Below are 22,463 nucleotides of genomic sequence, written 5' to 3'. Positions count from 1 at the left end.
ATACATTTTAGTTGAGTTTTAATAGAACACTCCTAGACTTATATAAACTATAGTTTTGAGTTGAAACATAGTGTGTATTACTTTGGGGATTTATAGAAACTGTCAAAAATGTGAAATGTAAGGGGTGAATTAAAAATGTCTGTAAACACATTAAAGATTAAATACAGGCTGAGACCAGTGAAACAAACTGATCTTGTGAATTATCAATTAAAGTGCCTTTATAGGTTATTGTCTTAGTAGAGTCTGAGTTTTAACAGCTGCTAGTAGTTTAAACTAATAGAGGTCTGAATAGCCTATAATAATTTGAGTATGTTTGAGTATTTGCATTTGTAAATTGCTTCTTAATGGGAGCCCTGATTAGTGTTACCTTGCTTAAACTACTTGAAGTGTTGTTATAAAAATGGAATGAGTAAATAAATTTTGCAAACATGAAAGGTGCTTGCTCTCTCATTCTCTATGTGTATGTAAGTGTGATATAAAATTATGTGCTAAGCTTATTGAGTTGTATTTTTAATGGTTTTAAACTTCATTTAGATCCCCTGAGTACAAATAGTGAAAAGGTCTTAAGCATATTTGGCTGAAAAAGGTTAAGTTTGTGTCATAAAGGGTGTTGTAAGAGGGGCTGAATATGTAACTCAGTGGTAGAGCACTTGGCTGACATGTGTGAGGTCCTGAGTTTGGTCCTCAGTACCACATAAAAATAAATAAATAAATAAATAAAGGTATTGTGTCTGTTTATTATTTAAAAAAATATTTAAAAGAGTATCATAAGGGCTGGGGATGTGGCTCAAGCGGTAGCGCGCTCGCCTGGCATGCGTGCGGCCCGGGTTCGATCCTCAGCACCACATACAAACAAAGATGTTGTGTCCGCCGATAACTAAAAAATAAATATTAAAAAAAAAATTCTCTCTCTCTCTCTCTCTCTCCTCTCTCACTCTCTCTAAAAAAAAAGTATCATAAGAGTATTTAGGTAAAATATGAAGCCAACTATTTTAGGAACAAATGTTATCTTATAAACAATGAATGCATTAATAATATGTTATTTGCATGCATTATTTAATTTGCCACAGGGTCCTTTGCTGGTTACATACTGTAACACCTTGTCCATATACTTGGTTTTACTCTCTGTACTTGAAAACCAACTGCAGTTTCTTAAAAACTATTCTAAAATTCAAATATTTAAATTCTCAGTTTAAATATTTTCTTAATTCACTGGTCCTTTCTTCAGTTAGCTATAAGGGAGAATGTTTTCCTATCAAGATGATTATAACTAGTTTTAAAACTAATCCAGTTAAATGATACAAAGGACAAAACATTTTTTCTTTTATGCTCATAAGTGATTTTTAAAAATTTGTTCTTTTTTGATATACATGATGATAGAGTTTATTTTGACATATTTACATGGAATATAACTTATTGTAATTAAAATCCCACTTTTGAGGGGGCGAACGCGGGAGCCTGGCGGGGGCGGTGGGGAGGGGCTCACGCCGGCGACGTCGGCAGCGTGAGGTTTCGCGCGTGAGCGGCGCGGGGCCTGGCTACCAAGCTTTCCCGGCCCGCGAGCAGGTCGTCGACGCCGGCTCCGGGAGGAGCCCCGGAGGAGGGAGGTATCGTAGTCAGAGGCGTAGTCGACTTCGTCCCGGCGGCCATGGAGGAGGCGCAGCCGCTGCCGCTCTGCGACAGCCTCATTATCTGGCTGCAGACATTCAAGACTGCCTCGCCTTGTCAAGATGTTAAACAGCTGACTAATGGAGTTGCCATGGCACAAGTTCTTCATCAAATTGATATAGCTTGGTTCAATGAATCTTGGTTAAGCCGAATTAAAGAGGATGTTGGGGACAACTGGAGAATAAAGGCTAGTAACTTAAAGAAAGTACTTCAAGGAATTATGAGTTACTACCATGAGTTTTTGGGGCAGCAGATTTCTGAAGAACTTATTCCCGATTTAAACCAAATAACTGAATGTTCAAATTCTGTGGAGCTTGGGAGGTTGCTACAGCTTATTTTAGGTTGTGCGGTAAACTGTGAAAAGAAGCAAGAACATATTAAAAATATAATGACACTTGAAGAGTCTGTTCAACATGTGGTCATGACTGCTATTCAAGAGTTGATGAGTAAAGAAATAATGAACTCTCCTACAAATGATGCTATTGGAGAATTAGAACAACAGCTTAAAAGGGCTTTGGAAGAACTTCAGGAGGCACTAGCAGAGAAAGAAGAGCTGAAACAAAGATGCCAAGAACTAGATATGCAGGTGACTGCACTTCAAGATGGGAAGAATTCACTGGTTTCTGAGAATGAGATGATGAATGAAAAACTTGACCAGTTGGATGGCTCTTTTGATGATCCAAATACGATGGTTGCAAAGAAGTATTTTCATGCACAATTACAACTAGAACAGTTACAGGAAGAGAACTTCAGGCTTGAAGCTGCAAAAGATGATTACCGTGTTCACTGTGAAGAACTTGAAAAGCAATTAATTGAATTTCAGCATAGGAATGATGAATTGACTAGTCTTGCTGAAGAAACAAGAGCCCTGAAGGATGAAATAGATGTTCTTAGGGCTACTTCTGATAAAGCAAACAAACTAGAGTCAACAGTTGAGATATATCGTCAGAAACTACAAGATCTAAATGACCTTCACAAGCAGGTTAAAACTTTACAGGAAACAAACATGATGTATATGCATAATACAGTCAGCTTGGAAGAAGAATTAAAGAAGGCAAGTGCAGCACGCACACAATTAGAAACGTACAAAAGGCAGATTCAGGACCTTCACGTTAAACTTTCCTCTGAATCCAAAAGGGCAGATACACTAGCATTTGAAATGAAGCGGCTTGAAGAAAAACATGAAGCTTTACTTAAGGAAAAAGAGAGACTGATAGAAAACAAAAAGAAACAAATGAAGAGCTTCGATGTTCACAAGTACAACAGGATCACCTAAATCAAACAGATGCATCAGCTACAAAAAGTTTTGAGAATCTTGCTGCTGAGATTATGCCAGTGGAATATAGGGAGGTATTTATTCGACTACAACATGAAAACAAGATGCTTCGCTTGCAACAGGAAGGTACTGAGAATGAGCATATTGAAGAGCTGCAGGAGCAGCTAGAACAGAAGCACCGCAAGATGAATGAGTTGGAAACAGAGCAAAGGCTGAGCAAAGAGCGAATCCGAGAACTGCAGCAGCAAATTGAGGACCTTCAGAAGTCTTTACAAGAACATGGCTCCAAGTCTGAAGGCGAAAGTTCCAGCAAACTAAAGCAGAAGTTGGAAGCTCATATGGAAAAACTAACAGAGGTCCATGAAGAATTACAGAAGAAACAAGAACTCATTGAAGATCTTCAGCCAGATATAAACCAAAATGTACAAAAGATCAGTGAACTTGAAGCTGCTCTTCAGAAGAAAGATGAAGATATGAAAGCAATGGAAGAAAGATATAAAATGTACCTGGAGAAAGCCAGAAATGTAATAAAAACTTTAGATCCCAAATTAAATCCAGCATCAGCTGAAATAATGCTACTTAGAAAGCAGTTGGCAGAGAAGGAGAGAAGAATTGAGATTCTGGAGAGTGAATGTAAAGTAGCAAAATTTCGTGATTATGAAGAAAAGCTCATTGTTTCTGCCTGGTATAATAAGAGTCTAGCATTCCAGAAACTGGGGATGGAATCCAGGCTTGTGAGTGGCAGTAGTGCTTGCAAAGACACTGGTGTCTATACTCCTGCACGATCATTCTTAGCACAGCAGTGGCACATCATCAACACCCGAAGGAAGAAATCTCTCTGTTAAAGTTCCTGCTACGAGGGCTGGGGATGTGGCTCAAGCGGTAGCGCGCTCGCCTGGCATGCGTGCGGCCCGAGTTCGATCCTCAGCACCACATACCAACAAAGATGTTGTGTCCGCCGAGAACTATAAAATAATAAATATTAAAAAATTGTCTCTCTCTCTCTCTCTCCCCTCTCTCACTCTCTCTAAAGAAAAAAAGTTCCTGCTACAACGTCTGATTAAACTGCAAAAGAAAATATAAACAGAAGTGCCCTTAAAATATTTTATACCTTTTAGCTTACTGCCAGATTGAAAAAGAAGGTTAAGATGCTTGGTAATCAGCTATTTTAGAATCAAAATGCATCACATTAATTTTATCAGCTGACACTGAAAATAAAGTATAGAATTAGCTATCTCTCTGGAAAGCACATTTGAATAATTGGAAGATGTATTTAAGCACACATCTCAAACATTTGTCTTTTAAGAGTATTATAATTTCAAATTGTCTGTATATTTTAGTTTAATGTTTCAGTTGTATTAGTAACTTGATAATTCATAACATGTAATCAGTAATATGTAATTTAAAAATGCATCTATATTTGTTTAATGTTTTTGGTCCATGTAAAAATAGTCATGAGGTAGGCATATGGAAAACTATACAAGGATGATTTGTTTGACTTGATATACCCAAGGTTTTACTACTTCTCTCTTCTGTCATTGAATTGGGTATGTTTTGTCACCCCATGGAAAGTAAATGTTTGGACAACTTCAATATTGAAATGACTTTGCCATAGTAAAAATGACTGATTGGAAAATTTGCAGATTGTGAAATAAGTCATCATTCTCACATGTCCCAGCTAATAAACAAGGGTTTCTGGAGAGCTTGGTTGAAATGCTAAGGGTGGGAAGTAGACTGACATTTGTAACAGGTGCCTTTCTGATGGAAAGCAAGCTGAAAAATATACTTTGTATAAAATGGCCACATACTTTTTAATGTAATTAATGAAAATTACAGTTATTGCTTTAAAGCATAAAATTATCTGGCTTTTGCTTTTAAAAAAAGTACATCACAATATAATAGTTTTTGTCTCTTCTGGAAAGAGATGAAGCAGTGATAAAACAATGTAGCATTAATTTGATTTTGTTTACTAATTAAGGAATTTGTCTTGGGCTGAGTTTTTGGTATGCAGATCATTTTTGCCCAAAGCTCTTATTTTTAGAAATGTTCCTTTTTTATTTGGGGGGAGTGCATTTTTAAAAATCACAACTTTGGAATATTAGTTTTGTTAAATTTCTGTTGTTCATCATGATAGCCATGTGGCAATTTAAATTAATTAAAATAAGAAGTTTAGTTGCTTGGTTGTACCTGCACATCTCCAACCAAACGTGGCTAGTAGCTTCTGTATTGGGCAGTTCAAATATAGACTACAACAATAAAAATAAATGTTAGAACTATTTCAGATGTTACAAGGAACTGAACTGTGATGTAATTTGCGTTTTGTGTTTGAAATAGTTGCATACCATACGTTGTGATAACTGTAATTAGTCTTTCCAGTGCTGTTCAACAGGTACAACAAGTACATATCAACAGTATGTCTAGACCAGAGATTAGCAAGCTTTATGTGAGGGGATAGATTTAAAATATTTTAGTAAATAATTCAGATTTTATAGGTTACATGTTCTCTGTCTCAAGTACTCTATGCTAGTGTAAAAGAAGCAATACACAGCATGTAAACAAAATGGGCATGGCAGTAGTTCAGTAAGTTTATTTATAGCATCAAGTAAGCCAGATTTGGCTGGCAGGCTATAGATCTGTGGTCTAGGTTTTATTCTTAGCTTTTCTTTCCAAATATGAGTATTGTTCCATCTGCAGTATTTTCATTGAAATAACTGGTTTTAAATTCTTAGTAATTTTTTGATCACTGAAAGTACAAAAATTTTATATTGTGTTTGGGTCTCTGAGTTTAGGGAATATCTATCTGGATATTTTATTTTATCAAGGTTACTTCTGTTGACTACCTCTTAGATTTTGATGTTTTTTATCTGTGTAATTATATTGTTTGCATTTTTGTATATTCTTATAGTGTCTGCTTGCCTGTGACTTTCGGTGAAAGAAAATAAGACTTCAAAATGTTTTAGCATGTTATTTAAACTTTTCTAAGTATTATTACAGCTTTTTGGTATATTTTGGCCATGAAAACATCTGCCCTTTGGTGTTTCTACTTGATTGTAATTGAGATTTTACAAACTCTTCAAGCTCACTTTTAATGGAATATATTGTAAAACATCAATCTCAAAAGACTAGTATATTCCAGTTCAATTGCTAATAAATTTTCAGTTATTATACTTGGAATTTCTAAATAAATTGTGAAATTTCTGAATAAGGGTGTAGGCTAGAAACTTTTTTCTTAACAGAAAAAAAACAAGTTTCCTGATTTAGCATTTTTATAATTAAGTAGAATTTAAAATGTTTGATATATAAGTATTTATAAACAAGACTAATGTAAAGTTCTATATTGTGATTATTCATACAGAAATTCAGGAACTGATCAGAAGTGAGATTCTTTTTCACATCTGGTTAATGTAGTGAGAATGACACCCTGTGGGTGGTAAAGCATTATATATGTTTCATTCCAAACCATGATTTATACACATCTGTGTTGTAAGGGAGGCTTGAATGTATATACTATGAAAGAGATATTCAGCTTTTATCTATGTTATAAGAACTGAATGTCCCAATGATTATAAAGTAAAACTACAGACCAATTTGAAAATGATCTTTAATTTTGAGCATTAGTTCAAAGATTAATGTTCTTTTTTTCTTTTTAATATACACATGACAGTAATGTTTATCCTGAGATTAACCTAATGTATTGAGAAATATTTAAAGTTTATTTTTTCAATGAATGAGGCTAATAATTTAGTATAGATTAAGAATGTCTTATGTAGACATATTACACCGAGTATCCCATATCCACATGTCATCATCTTTGATAATGGGTGTGATAATTCAAATGTTAGATAATGCTTCCACAGCCGCACCTGTTTCTGTGTAGTGACACTTCTGACTCTTTGGGATGGGGGAGCTTTTAGACCACAGTACTCTATGTTCATATTTAATGAGAAACATTCCTATGTTAAAATGTGAGTATATAGTTGTATGCAAATGTTTTTACTGTGAACCTGTACATTGCAGATAGTCTGGAAATTTATAAAGCACAAACCATAAAAGAAGATAGTATGCAGGGGTAGCTTAAACGTAATGTTTAGTTTTTAAAAGGCCCTTTCTATTTTCTATGGCAAAGACTTTGACACTTGAAAAATAGAAGCAATATTTGATTTATTTTTGTAAGTATTTAGAATATTATTTTAAATAAATGATATTGGGTCTTGTCCAATAATATAATTGTGAAATGTTTTAAGTAAATAAACTTTCTGCTTCTGTGTCTGTTAGTTTTGATGCTTTTAGTGGCACAAATCCATTCAGTTGCTGTTTTAAATAAAGGACTAAAATGTTAAAATTTTTTTAAAAAATCCCATTTTTATGGTTGTATATGATGTGGGAAATACTGATCATGCATTGATATATAAACATAGGAAAGTTATATCTGATTCATTGTCTTTTCTATTCCCATCCCTCCTCATATGTCTTCATTCCCTTTTGTCTAATCCAATGAACGACTATTTTTCCCTCCCCCCCCCATTATTGAGTGTTAGCATTCAATATTTGGCTTTTGGGGACTGTCTTATTATACTTAGAATAATAGTTTGCAGATCCATCCATTTAATGACAAAAGTCATAAAATAATTCTTTTTATGACTGAGTACTATTCCCTTGTGTATATGTACCACATTTTCTTTATCCAGTCATCTGTTGAAGGGCACCTAGGTTGACACCATAGCTTGGCTATTGTGGATTGAGCTGCTATAGACATTGATAGCTACATCATTGTAGCATACTGATTTTAAGTCCATTGAGTATATGTTCAGGAATGAGATAACTGGGTCAAATAGTAGATCCACTCCAGGTTTTTCAAGGACTCTCCCTACTGCTTCCCAGAGTGGTTGCACCAATTTTCAGTCCCACCAGTAATGTATGATCATGCCTTTCTCCCCACATCCTTGCCAATTTTTTCATTGCTTGTATTCTTTATAATTGCCATTCATCTGGAGAGAGATGAAATCCATTGTAATTTTAATTTGTATTTCTCTAATTGCTAGAGATGTTGAACAATTTTTTCATATATTTTTTGATCATTTGTATCTATTTTGTGAAGTTCCCTGTTCAGTTCAGTTCCTTTGCCCATATAATGTCTGAGGGTTTTGTTTTGTTTTTGTTTTTGTTTTTTTGGTGTTGTTATATATCCTTGATATTAATGCTCTATCTGAGCTGCAGATGGCAAAGATTTTCTGCCATTCTGTACACTTTCTCTTCACATTCTTGATTGTTTCCTTTGATTTGAAGAAACTTTTTGTTTGATACCATCCCATTTATTGATTCTTAATTTTAATTCTTGTGCTTTAGGAGTTTTGTTAAGTTAGTTGGTTTCTAAGCTGAAATTATGGAGGGTTGGGCATGCAGTTTCTTCTGTTAAGGACAGAGTCTCTGGTGTAATGCCTAGTTTTGTTGAGTTACTTTTGAAGCACACACATTTTAGATAACTTTTAAATACATGTTAAAATATGTAAGCATGTTACATTACTCAGTATTAAAATTATCTTTACATAGTAATCACAAGTTGACATTTTTCTTTTGATTATATAAGGGAGAATGAAGAGCTTATGAAATTAAAGATGGAATAGGAAACATTTTAAAAATCCCCAATAAACAACAAAAGCTATATGGGGAAAAATACCAATGAATGTGATGAAATTAAGAAGTGTTCCAGAAATAAAAAGACGAAGGTTTTAAATGTGAGGATGCTCATATTTGATGATCTTAGAAGAAATCAGCTAGTTTGGTTATCAAACCCCTGTCCTCTATCAACCCCCAGTCCTCTTTATGGATCAAGGCCATCCACCTAAGTTCTCCAGTCCTGTTTGTTCTACTATAGAATGCCAGTCAGCCTTGATGTCTAAACCTCATCATTTTCCTTTATTTCTAGGCATACTTTCGACAGAGTTTTGCCTTCCAGTATCTTGGACATCATACCAGTGCCCTGGCAGCCTTCATATCTGGACTGGCTCAAGACCCAAAGAGCCTCCAGCTTCTGTGGGGATGATAAAAGCAGCCATGAAATCTCCCATGAGAGGTAAATATGATGAAAGTACTTTGTCTGACTTTAATTTAATTTAAACTCAAATTTATTTGTAATCTTCTAAGATTATATACTCAGGGACAGGAAATTGATGAGATGTAAATTTGATGGGCTGGGAATGTAGCTTAGTGGTAGATAAATTGTGCTATTACCTAGGGTCAATCCCTGGTTTGGAAGGATAAGAGGTATGGTCTCAGATTTGCCAAGATCTGACATCTTACACAATGGAAGATCAAGAACACTGCCAGTCATTGATGTTAATGAAGCTTAAGAGTATGAAGACAGTTGGCCTGCACATAGAATATATTCTTAAATTTTTCATTAACTAACTATAGATCATGAGTTGACAGATTGACTTCTCCAGATTTTAGGATTGTTTAAATAATTTCTTTTATTTTTTGTAGTTCTGAGATTCTGTAATTCTAAACCACAATACCTTTAATAGTAAATGTATTGTTTCAGATGAACCAATATACCATCTACAAATAAATAAGGGAAGATATTAGACATTCTTTTATTTCCTAAAACAAAATGTGTACCTAACTAGAGGCAGTATCTAACATTGTGGGGAGGAGCATTAAGAGATTATTTTGAATTAAAAGGAGAGAGAGCAAAATAAGATAAATATATAGTAGTTTATATTTATTTTTGCCTTTTATTTTTTCTATGTTATTGTAACTAGTATTCTTGAAAAACAAGAGAATGGATTGGAAATAGTACTGTGAAAGTTAGAGTAGCTCTATGGCCCCAACTAGATGGCTTCATTTTGAGGAACATTATGTTTTTTTTCCATTTGTGGTACTGGGATCAAACCTAAGGCCTTGCTGATGCTAGGCTCATGCTCTACCACTGAGCAACAACCCCTATCTTGGGAACATTGAATTTTGAGGAATGAGCTGTTGGGAATATATGACCAAAAGCATGTACTAATTGTCGTCTTTGAGTTGCAACATAGTCACTAAGATATATTCAGTGCATACAGAAAGCAGCTAATAATGTCTGACCCTAATTAGGTTATGTCTAGAAGAGATCTGTTTTTGACTCAAAAATTATACATTTTTGAATTTTCCTTTGTTTTAATTTAATTTTTATGATTATAATCACTTATACTGTCAGCATTAGATTTTTGATTCATGGTATACAAATGAACCACAACTTTTCATTTCTCTAGTTTTACATGATGTGGAGTTGCACCACATGTGCAGTCATACATATACCTAGGGTAATAATGATTTTTGTCTCATTCCACCATCTTTCCTACCCTCATGTCCCCTATGTTTGTCTCCCTCCCCTTGGCTCAAAGTTCCTCCATTCTCCCCATACCCCCGCATTATGTATCACCATCCACTTATCAGAGAGAACATTCAGCCTTTGGTTTTGGGGGATTGGCTTATTTCACTTAGAAAGATATTCTCCAACTCCATGCATTTATGTGTAAATGCCATAATTTTTTTCTCCTTTAATGCTGAGTAATATTCCATTGTGTATATATAGCATAGTTTCTTTATCCATTCGTTTATTGAAGGGCATGAAGGTTGGTTCCACAATTTAGCTCTTGTAAATTGAGCTACTGTAAACATTGATGTGGCTGCATTGCTATAATATGTTGATTTTAAGTCCTTTGGGTATAGACTGAGACATGAGATAGGTGAGTCAAATGGTGGTTCTATTCCAAGTTTTCTTAGTAATCTCCATACAGCTTTCAAGATTTGTTGTATTAATTTTCAGTCCTACCAGCAATGTATGACTGTGCCTTTCCCCTTACGTCCTTGCCACACTTATCAGTGTTTGTATTCTTTATATATGCTATTCTAATGGTATGAGGTGAAATCTTAGAGGGGTTTTGATTTGCATTTCTCTAATTACTGGAGATGTTGAACATTTTTTCTATATATTTGTTAACGGAATGTTTAGAACAATGGTACAGAATAGAAGACCCAGAGTCAAACCCACATAGATAAAGTTATCCCATACTAGAGAAAGACACCAAAAACATACAGTAGAGAAAAAATAGCCTCTTAAACGAATGGTGCTAGAGAACTGGAAATTCATATGCAGCAAAATGAAAATCAACCCCTGTCTCTCACCATGCAAAAAACTCAACTCAAAGTGGATCAAGGACCTAGGAATTAGTCCAGAGACCCTGTGCCTAATGAAGAAAAAAGTAAGCCCAAATCTTGATCATGTTGTATTAGGCCCCACCTTCCATATCAAGACTCCTAAAGTGCAAGAAATAAAATCAAGAATTAATAAATTGGATGGAATCAAACTGAAAAAGTTTTTTCCAGCAAAAGAAACAATCAGGGAGTTGGAGAGAGAGTTTACATTTTGGGAGCAAATTTTTGCCACACTCACATAAGATATATAAAGAATTCAAAAAACTTAACACTAAAGAAGTAAACAACCCAATCAATAAATGGGCTAGGAAGATTTTTTAAGGAAACATAAGTTATGTTGACCTTCCTCAGTGTTGGTAATTAAATCTTCTATTTGACTTTGAGGACAAAATTAAGTCCTTTTAAGTGTTAGAATTTTGATAGAACTTTTTCAGTCCTGTTGGCTGAAATAGTTCATTAGGAATGAAAAAGATACACATCTTCTGCTGGCATTGTTCTGTTTCTTAACTACTAGAAAGAATATTGGAGGGGGTGGGGTGTGAGGGAGTGGAGAAAGAGATAGAGATAGAGAATGCTTTGTAAAGATATAGTCTTTGGGGCTGGGGCAGTAGTTCAGTTGAAGAGCACTGGACTAGCATTTGTGAGCTGCTGGGTTTGATCATCTACAACTACAAAAAATTAAAAAAAGGATTAAGTCCTTGAAGACTATAGTCTCCTGATTCTTTTTTGTTAATTGAAATAAAGTTCACATATTATAACAGTCACCATGTTAAAATGTGAAATTGAGTGCTTTTTTGTATACTTGCAGTTATGCAGCCATCACAACTCTCTAATCCCACAAAATTTTCATCACCTCAGAAGGAAACTCTGTACCCATTGAACAATCATTCATTCCCCAGCTTCCTTATCTGGTCTGTGATGTTTCATATGAATGGAATCATAATATGTGGCATTGTGTATGATTTTTGAAATGTAATGTTTTCCTGGTCTCTTCGTGTTGTAGCATTTAGCAGTACTTCATATCTTTTTTTGCTGAGTAATATTCCATTGTATGGACATAGCACATTTTATTTATCCATTCGTGAGTTGATTAGTGTTAGAATTGTTTCCACATTGGTACTATTAGGAATAATACTGCTATGGATATTAGCATGAATATTTCTGTAGACGTATTTTCATCCCCCAGAACATATGCTGAGGAATGGAATGAATGGGTTATTGCTAAAAATACCCATTCTGCACTCATGCCTGTGATACCTTGTCATCCTGCCTGAGAAACTACCATGTCTCACAGACAGAGGTCAGTATCTCAACTTTCTTTGTTCCAGTCAAGAAAACTCATCAGCTTACAAACCCCAGAATCCTATCACTTAGTGCTAATTTGGGGGAATTTATATCAGTATGGTGTCCTCACTTACCTGTCTGTGTCTTGTGTTTAGCTATAGTCAAGCCTCACCTGTGACATCCTCAGCTCTGTGACAAAGATTGGGCAGTGATCTGAGTTTGGCTTTCATTTGCAATCATTTTACCTATTCAGCCTGACAGCTCCTGCTTCTCTAGTTAGTTTCCCAAAGCAATACTTCTTGATCTAATTCCACAAAATTTTCATCACCTCAGAAGGAAACTCTGTACCCATTAAACAATCATTCATTCCCCAGCTTCCTTATCAGGTTTGTTATGTTCCATATGAGTGGAATCGTAATATGTGGCATTGTGTATGATATATAAATATATCTGGCATAATGTTTACTTAAAGAGCCTCCCCATAAGTCAGAGAGGCAACACTTACTGTACAAAGAGAATACCCAAGGAGTAGAGTGCCTGCCTTCAAGAGGACTGCAGTGTACCTGGTACTCAGGAATGGGTCTGAGACAACAAAGCTGAGGAGTGAACACCCTTCCCTTGCTGTTGTCTGTTTAGCATTCTGTTGCAGTGTCCTTTCCTTGCATTGCTGGACATGACCCCTACATCCCACCCTGGCTGGCCCTGATGATCACATTTGAGGATTTTTGACTCCCAGTGGTCTCATATTACTAATGGAGTTATTTTTTAACAGCTTTTGTTTGATGTGTACCTCATTGGATTGCTTACCATAACTATCTAGATATGGGTTCTTTCATACTCAACACATTTTTTGTATCCCGAGACTTTATTATAGTGTGTGTACTGTTTGTTATATGAACTAACCTACCTTTTTTCCTTATATTAAGAAGTGCAAATCTACTTTGTTCTAGTGGATCTGTTTTGGTAAAGTGTAAGCAGTTTGGGTTCTGTTTAGGGAGTGAATTCAAGGGATTGATGACTCAGTTTGAGCTTTATTTCATATCAGTAATAGAGCCATTTATAATTTATCTGAATAAAATATTTCCTTTTCCACTGTGTCTTAAGCCATCCCTACTCCCTTGTTTCTGGAGAGAAAAAAAAATCAGCTTTGATCTCTATGTTTATGAATTTTTTTCCTTGGAAACCAATGGTTAACCAAAAATGGGCACAAAGCTTTGTTCCAGAATCTACCTTCAGAATCAGTGTATTGGGCCTGAAGAAGTTAAGATTGTACGTCTTGGGCTTTAGGCATCTTCAGGGTTGAAGAGGGCAAGATGAAGAGGGGGCAAGATGAGAGAAGAGTGAACCTCTGCACCTGTACTAATAAGAAAGGTCCATTTAGTCCAGTATTATATTTTGACATACAATATATGAAATTGTTTACAAATGACAAAAAGGTTCCACTTACCTTTAAAGAAAAGAAAAGAAAAAGGCTTAAACTCCAGTGCTAGAAATCATATAGATAGGGCTAGGGTTTTCTTTGCAGTTGCTAGATATATTCCCTTTAAGCCACACACATGAATAAAAAGAAAAAAATATGTTTACTAACTTCTGAGAATCACACACACACATACACACACACACACACACACACACACACACACACAAATGAAAAGAAAAACGGATCATGAAAAATTAAGGAATCCTTTGTAAGAGGAGTTCAAATAGCCAATGAGAATAGATGGACACTGTCTATGCCCAACTGTCTTTCTTTCCATTTTTTTTTTCCCTTGGGCTGAGAGTGAGATTAAGGACTGAGTGTAGTTAACCTTTTGCTGTTTTTGTGTTGGTCACAAAGTTGCCAGTTGGAGTGACCTGGGACTGAAGCTGATTCAAATTATTCTCAGTTTCTCTTCTCCCAAGTATGAGATAGGATGGGATGCGAAGTACTGCCATTGGAGTTTTCACAGACCAGATGGATGCACTCCCCAGTGTGGGGTCACTGCAGAATTTTATGAGTGGAGTTGAATCAGGTGGGGCTTAGGTCTAATCAGGCCTTGGGCTGTGCTGGATGGTGTCTACTCTGGAGAGATTAGATCAGAACACCCCTAGGGCCTGGCAGTTGCTGATCTCTGCTAGATCTCTCAAGATCTCAGGATCTCAGGAGCCTCTCAAGGATTCTGTTTGTGGGGCAAGAGAGACAATCCTTCACCCTGTCTGCTCCCCATGAACACACTCTTTCCAGGATTTTCAGGCTTAGTCCCTGAGCATATTCACATTCACCTGCTCAGATTCCAGACCTGCTTCAGCTGGTCATGTGAGCCACCAGAGTCAAAGGTAGAAGTGAGTTGGGATCTTGTTTACTTTTACAACTTGAATTCGCCTGGATAAAACATTCCCTCTGCCTGTTTTGACCCCATTTTGCTAGGTACACCTGGGCTACATTGAAGGTGCTTGCTTAGGTCAGTGTAGCAGTGTTTTCTCAGATCTTCCAGCTCCTGCAGCAGCAGATGCAGCATGACCACCCCAAGATGGCTTCCACTTTAGCTTTCCATGGCCATTTGGGAAACACACACTTTGCAAGCACCAGTGCACAGTGCAGATGGTGGATCAACTAAGGGGAGGTTTCTGAGTTTGGGTTTTTCTATACTCAGTCTGTCCTGAACCAGCTTTGCTGCTGCTGCAGCTGCATTTACCACAACCAACTGCTCCAATGTAGTCTTTCGTCTTTATTTAATGTACGCAGATACCTGAGTCTCTGAAGACTTTGACTATTATTTGCTAATCAGTTTTAGTGAAACTCTTCTCTTATCTACCTCGTGGAGAAGCAGTACTATTGCTACTTGAATCCTGAGCCACAAAGCAACTAGGAATATAGCCTTGTCATGAACTTTTTTTTTTTTTAAAGAGAGAGTGAGAGAGGGGAGAGAGAGAGAGAGAGAATTTTTAATATTTATTTTTTAGTTCTCGGCGGACACAACATCTTTGTTGGTATGTGGTGCTGAGGATCGAACCTGGGTCGCACGCATGCCAGGCGAGCGCGCTACCGCTTGAGCCACATCCCCAGCCCTTGTCATGAACTTTTAACACATTTTCTTTATTGTTGACTTTCTTTTCAAGATTATATACTTTGTCTTCAAAGCCTGAGAATCTCCTCTGTGTTGTCTAATATTGGTGATGCTTTCAACTGATTTTTTTGGGGGGAGGTACCAAGGATTGAACTCAGGGGCACTGAACTACTGAGCCACATCCCCAGCCCTATTTTGTATTTTATTTAGAGACAGGGTCTCACTGAGTTGCTATGCACCTTGCGGTTGCTGAGGCTGGCTTTGAACTTGCGATCCTCCTGACTCTGCCCCCCCCCCCAATCAACTGATTTTTAAATTCAATCCATTGAGTTTTTATTTTCAGGATTTCTTTTTTTATAATATTTCTCTATTGAAATTATCTTTTACTTCCTTATTTTCTTAGTTCATTTCTTATGTCTTCTTTTAATTCATTGAATACTTTTTAAACTACGGACTTTCTAAATTTTCTATCTGATATTTCCTCCACTCTGATATCAATGAGATCCGTTGTTGAATTATTGTGGGCTATTTGGGGTGACTTGTTCCCTGGCTTTTTCATATTGTTTTTATGTCTACCCATCTAATGAGATGATTATCTCTTCTGCTTTTATATGAGCTTCTTTCTCTTAACTGCCCCAGGCTGGGTGAATATCCAAGTATCAGTACTCCCACTCAATGTGTATTCTTTACTATGTCCAATATCCAGCACTACTTTTAAAGAAGTTGCTAACCCCTTTTAACTGCAATCACTTCAGAGCAAAGCTATGTAACCATAAAATTTAGGGGAAAAACTTATTAAAAATGTTCTCTAAATTTTCTCTAATCCAAGTATAAATTTATAATAACATTCTTAAGTAGGTTGAGAAATTATTATTGAGCATAATGAAATTTTATGGGGTTAAAAAGGGGATAAGAGAAAAATTGATAAAGAAAAAAGAGAAAAGTGAAAGTAAAATAATACAAAGTAAGATAAAATGGAAAAAATGTTAGGGATTTGAGGCAGAAACCAGTAGTGCAAAAGGGAAAAGTATAAACTTGAATTAGGAAAGTAATGATAGAGTGATTACAGTCTAAAACAGAAGAAATATAATCAATTAATAATCAAAAATAATCAATTGGCTTGAGGGCTGCAATATCAAATAATAAGGGAATAAGTATCAGTTCAATATGAAAAGTAAGATCAAAATTGACAGAGCTATTTATGATATTCTATGCAGAGGTGGGGAAGTGTCTCATCTCCTTGATATGGCAATGGGTGACCTGTTGTGGGGATGGGTGCTGCTGCACCCTCTGGGGGGCACAGGTTGCAGATTTGGGGCTCGTATCTGGACACACTAAGTGGTGTATGTGGACATTGTTCTGGAAGCCCTTTAGTGGGGGCAACTGCCACTGTGCATGAACTGAGGTTCTCTGATGGCTGCTTAGGGTTATTTTTAGGAAATGTTTTCCATAGTTCCATGCATCTGGATGAGAACTGAGTTAACTGGCAACATCTGTGGACTCTCCTAGAAGGGCTAGGGCACAGGAGCTACTTCCCTGGTTGCTTTGATTTTCTTGCTGGTTGGTGCTTGCTATTCAGTCCAGAGGCCCATGTCTGCATGATTTAAAGCTGCTGCATGTATTGGTGTAGTGGAATAGGACTTATGGAGAGATCTTGGTGACTATCTGCAACCAGGGAGTCTGTGAATGCAGGCTCTCTGTGGATGGACTTTGGCACATAAGTCTATGCCCTTGCTGATATAGATCATGGGGTACCAACCCCACGACTTGTGTCAGTTGGCCCACCTTTGTCTCAGCTCCTATGGCCAGCTGCCAGTTTTGAATATCTGAGTACCTGCTTCCATCCACGGGGGCTTCTTTGTAGCAGCACTAGTTGGTGCAGCTCACCAGTGTTTGACCTGTCACAGTGGTTGGAGGGTAGAGTGTCGGTTTGGCCCACCCTTGCCTGAGTTACTGCAGTGGCTGAGGGTAGCTCTGGGTTGGGGTGAGCACACTCCAGGAATAATTTCCTTTCAGATCAGCTCCACCCCACTCCGCTTGTCCTCTGTGAAGGGGAGGGTGTTTCAGCTTGCAGTGATCCCTCTATAAGTTCCTTTTCAGAGAATTAATGAGACAGCCCATTGTAAAGGCATTCTGTGTGGTTTTATTGGTTGCTATCTTTAGATGGGGAGAAGATGTACTGATTTATTTCCATCTAGGGAGGCTGGCTAACTGCACACTCTATAAAATGGTTGTACTGCCCCGAATTTTTTTCTTCTTACAATTTGGACTGAATTGTATGATCTCATTCACTGTCTTTTCTGTTCCTGTCCCATTTTCTTTTGGTTTGTTTTTCTTTCCACGTGTTAAGGAAATATGCTTGTAGGCTTTCCTTCTCCTTCTTTCTCTCATTTTTACCCTTCCCTCCAACCCTGCTCTGGTCAGTGTTTATAATCAAGGACTTCTTTGCTTATTTTCTTCTCTGCTAACCAATTTCTAAGTCATTGCAAGTCTCTTTTTTTTATTGGTTGTTCACAACATTACAAAGCTCTTGACATATCATATTTCATACATTAGATTGAAGTGGGTTATGAACCCCCAATTTTACCCCAAATGCAGATTGCAGAATCACGTCGGTTACACATCCACAATTTTACATAATGCCCTATTAGTAATTGTTGTATTCTGCTACCTTTCCTATCCCCTACTATCCCTCCTCCCCTCCCCTCCCATCTTCTCTCTCTACCCCATCTACTGTAATTCATTTCTCTCCTTGTTTATTTTCCCATTCCCCTCACAACCTCTTATATGTAATTTTGTATAGCAATGAGGTCTCCCTTCATTTCCATGCAATTTCCCTTTTCTCTCTCTTTCCCTCCCATCTCATGTCTCTGTTTAAAGTTAATCTTTTCTTCCTGCTCTTCCTCCCTACTCTGTTCATAGTTGCTCTCATTATATCAAAGAAGACATTTGGTATTTGTTTTTTAGGGATTGGCTATCTTCACTAAGCATAATCTGCTCTAGTGCCATCTATTTCCCTGCAAATTCTATGATTTTGTCATTTTTTATTGCTGCATAGTACTCCATGGTGTATAGATGCCACATTTTTTTTTGTCCATTCATCTATTGAAGGGCATCTGGGTTGGTTCCACAGTCTAGCTATTGTGAATTTTATTGCTATGAACATCGATGTGGCAGTATCCCTGTAGCATGCTCTTTTAAGGTCTTCAGGAAATAGTCCAAGAAGGGCAATAGCAGGGTCAAATGGTGGTTCCATTCCCAGCTTTCCCAGGAATCTCCATACTGCTTTCCAAATTGGCCGCACCAATTTGCAGTCCCACCAAGAGTGTACAAGTGTACCCTTTTCTCCACATCCTCACCAGCACTTGTTGTTGTTTGACTTCATAGTGGCTGCCAATCTTACTAGAGTGAGATGGTATCTTAGGGTGGTTTTAATTTGCATTTCTCTGACTGCTAGAGATGGAGAGCATTTTTTCATGTACTTGTTGATTGATTGTATATCCTCCTCTGAGAAGTGTCTGTTCAGGTCCTTGTCCCATTTGTTGATTGGGTTATTTGTTATCTTATTGTCTAATTTTTTGAGTTCTTTGTATACTCTGGATATTAGGGCTCTATCTGAAGTGTGAGGAGTAAAAATTTGTTCCCAGGATGTAGGCTCCCTATTTACCTCTCTTATTGTTTCTCTTGCTGAGAAAAAACTTTTTAGTTTAAGTAAGTCCCATTTGTTGATTCTTGTTATTAACTCTTGTGTTATGGGTGTCCCATTAAGGAATTTGGAGCCCGACCCCATAATATGTAGATTGGAGCCAACTTTTTCTTCTATCAGACGCAGAGTTTCTGATTTGATATCAAGCTCCTTGATCCATTTTGAGTTAACTTTTGTGCATGGCGAGAGAAAGGGACTCAGTTTCATTTTGTTGCATATGGATTTCCAGTTTTCCCAACACCATTTGTTGAAGATGCTATCCTTCCTCCATTGCATGCTTTTAGCCCCTTTATCAAATATAAGATAGTTGTAACTTTGTGGATTAGTCTCTGTGTCCTCTATTCTATACCATTGGTCCACCCGCCTGTTTTGGTACCAGTACCATGCTGTTTTTGTCACTATTGCTCTGTAATATAGTTTGAAATCTGGTATCGCTATACCGCCTGATTCACACTTCCTGTTTAGAATTGCTTTTGCTATTCTGGGTCTTTTATTTTTCCATATGAATTTCATGATTGCTTTATCTATTTCTACAAGAAATGCCATTGGGATTTTGATTGGCATTGCATTAAACCTATAGAGAACTTTTGGTAATATCACCATTTTGATGATGTTAGTTCTGCCTATCCATGAACAGGGTATATTTTTCCATCTTCTAAGATCTTCTTCTACTTCTCTCTTTAGGGTTCTGTAGTTTTCATTGTATAAATCTTTCACCTCTTTTGTTAGGTTGATTCCCAAGTATTTTTTTTTTTTTTGAGGATATTGTGAATGGAGTGTTTTTCCTCATTTCCGTTTCAGGAGTTTTGTCGCTGATATACAGAAATGCCTTTGATTTATGCATGTTAATTTTATATCCTGCCACTTTGCTGAATTCATTTATTAGTTCTAGTAGTTTCTTTGTAGATCCTTTTGGGTCTTCTAGGTATAGGATCATGTCGTCCGCAAATAGTGATAATTTAAGTTCTTCTTTTCCTATTTTTATGCCTTTAATTTCTTTTGTCTGTCTAATTGCTCTGGCTAGTATTTCAAGGACTAAATTAAATAGAAGTGGTGAGAGAGGGCATCCCTGTCTTGTTCCAGATTTTAGAGGGAATGCCTTCAACTTTTGTCCATTTAGAATGATGCTATCCTGAGGCTTAGCATAGATAGCTTTTACAATGTGTAGGTAAGTTCCTGTTATCCCTAGTTTTTCTAATGTTTTGAACATAAAGGGATGCTGTACTTTGTCGAATGCTTTCTCTGCGTCTATCGAGATGATCATATGGTTCTTTTTTTTTTTAATTTTTTATTGGTTGTTCACAACATTACAAAGCTCTTGACATATCATATTTCATATATTAGATTGAAGTGGGTAATGAACCCCCAATTTTACCCCCAATGCAGATTGCAGAATCACGTCGGTTACACATCCACAATTTTACATAATGCCCTATTAGTAATTGTTGTATTCTGCTACCTTTCCTATCCCCTACTATCCCTCCTCCCCTCCCCTCCCAACTTCTCTCTCTACCCCATCTACTGTAGTTCATTTCTCTCCTTGTTTATTTTCCCATTCCCCTCACAACCTCTTATATGTAATTTTGTATAGCAATGAGGGTCTCCCTCCATTTCCATGCAATTTCCCTTTTCTCTCCCTTCCCCTCCCACCTCATGTCTCTGTTTAAAGTTATTCTTTTCTTCCTGCTCTTCCTCCCTACTCTGTTCATAGATGCTCTCATTATATCAAAGAAGACATTTGGTATTTGTTTTTTAGGGATTGGCTAGCTTCACTAAGCATAATCTGCTCTAGTGCCATGCATTTCCCTGAAAATTCTATGATTTTGTCATTTTTTATTGCTGCATAGTACTCCATTGTGTATAGATGCCACATTTTTTATCCATTCATCTATTGAAGGGCATCTGGGTTGGTTCCACAGTCTAGCTACTGTGAATTGTGCTGCTATGAACATCGATGTGGCAGTATCCCTGTAGCATGCTTTTTTAAGGTCTTCAGGGAATAGTCCGAGAAGGGCAATAGCTGGGTCAAATGGTGGTTCCATTCCCAGCTTTCCCAGGAATCTCCAAACTGCTTTCCAAATTGGCTGCACCAATTTGCAGTCCCACCAGCAATGTACAAGTGTACCCTTTTCTCCACATCCTCACCAGCACTTGTTGTTGTTTGACTTCATAGTGGCTGCCAATCTTACTGGGGTGAGATGGTATCTTAGTGTGGTTTTGATTTGCATTTCTCTGACTGCTAGAGATGGAGAGCATTTTTTCATGTACTTGTTGATTGATTGTATGTCCTCCTCTGAGAAGTGTCTGTTCAGGTCCTTGTCCCATTTGTTGATTGGGTTATTTGTTATCTTATTGTCTAATTTTTTGAGTTCTTTGTATACTCTGGATATTAGGGCTCTATCTGAGGTGTGAGGAGTAAAAATTTGTTCCCAGGATGTAGGCTCCCTATTTACCTCTCTTATTGTTTCTTTTGCTGAGAAAAAACTTTTAAGTTTAATTAAGTCCCATTTGTAGATTCTAGTTGTTAACTCTTGTGCTATGGGTGTCCTATTAAGGAATTTGGAGCCCGACCCCACAATCTGTAGATCGGAGCCAACTTTTTCTTCTATCAGACGCAGAGTTTCTGATTTGATATCAAGCTCCTTGATCCATTTTGAGTTAACTTTTGTGCATGGCGAGAGAAAGGGATTCAGTTTCATTTTGTTTCATATGGATTTCCAGTTTTCCCAACACCAATTTTTGAAGATGCAATCCTTCCTCCATTGCATGCTTATAGCCCCTTTATCAAATATAAGATAGTTGTAGCTTTGTGGATTAGTCTCTGTGTCCTCTATTTTATACCATTGGTCCACCCGTCTGTTTTGGTACCAGTACCATGCTGTTTTTGTCACTATTGCTCTGTAGTATAGTTTGAGATCTGGTATAGCTATACCGCCTGATTCACACTTTCTGCTTAGAATTGCTTTTGCTATTCTGGGTCTTTTATTTTTCCATATGAATTTCATGATTGCTTTATCTATTTCTACAAGAAATGCCATTGGGATTTTGATTGGCATTGCATTAAACCTATAGAGAACTTTTGGTAATATCACCATTTTGATGATGTTAGTTCTGCCTATCCATGAACAGGGTATATTTTTCCATCTTCTAAGATCTTCTTCTACTTCTCTCTTTAGGGTTCTGTAGTTTTCATTGTATAAATCTTTCACCTCTTTTGTTAGGTTGATTCCCAAGTATTTTTTTTTTTTTGAGGATATTGTGAATGGAGTGTTTTTCCTCATTTCCG

The 22,463-nt window shown here is 36.9% G+C and overlaps 1 protein-coding gene across 1 annotated transcript; it reads left to right on the top strand.

The window, feature by feature from the left end:
- Positions 1-1,648: 1,648 nt before the first annotated feature.
- On the top strand, positions 1,649-8,987 carry LOC308635301 (protein Hook homolog 1-like; the record flags this gene model as incomplete). Its single annotated transcript, XM_081269656.1, is given in 4 exon segments — positions 1,649-2,887; positions 2,890-3,771; positions 3,773-3,826; positions 8,871-8,987. Coding segments are annotated over 4 exon segments (2,292 nt in total).
- Between the last annotated feature and the right edge of the window lie 13,476 nt (positions 8,988-22,463).

The sequence above is a fragment of the Spermophilus citellus genome, assembly GCF_964194105.1.
Source record: "Spermophilus citellus genome assembly, chromosome: 16".
Lineage (NCBI taxonomy): Eukaryota > Metazoa > Chordata > Mammalia > Rodentia > Sciuridae > Spermophilus > Spermophilus citellus.
This window is presented reverse-complemented; position numbering and strand designations above follow the sequence as displayed.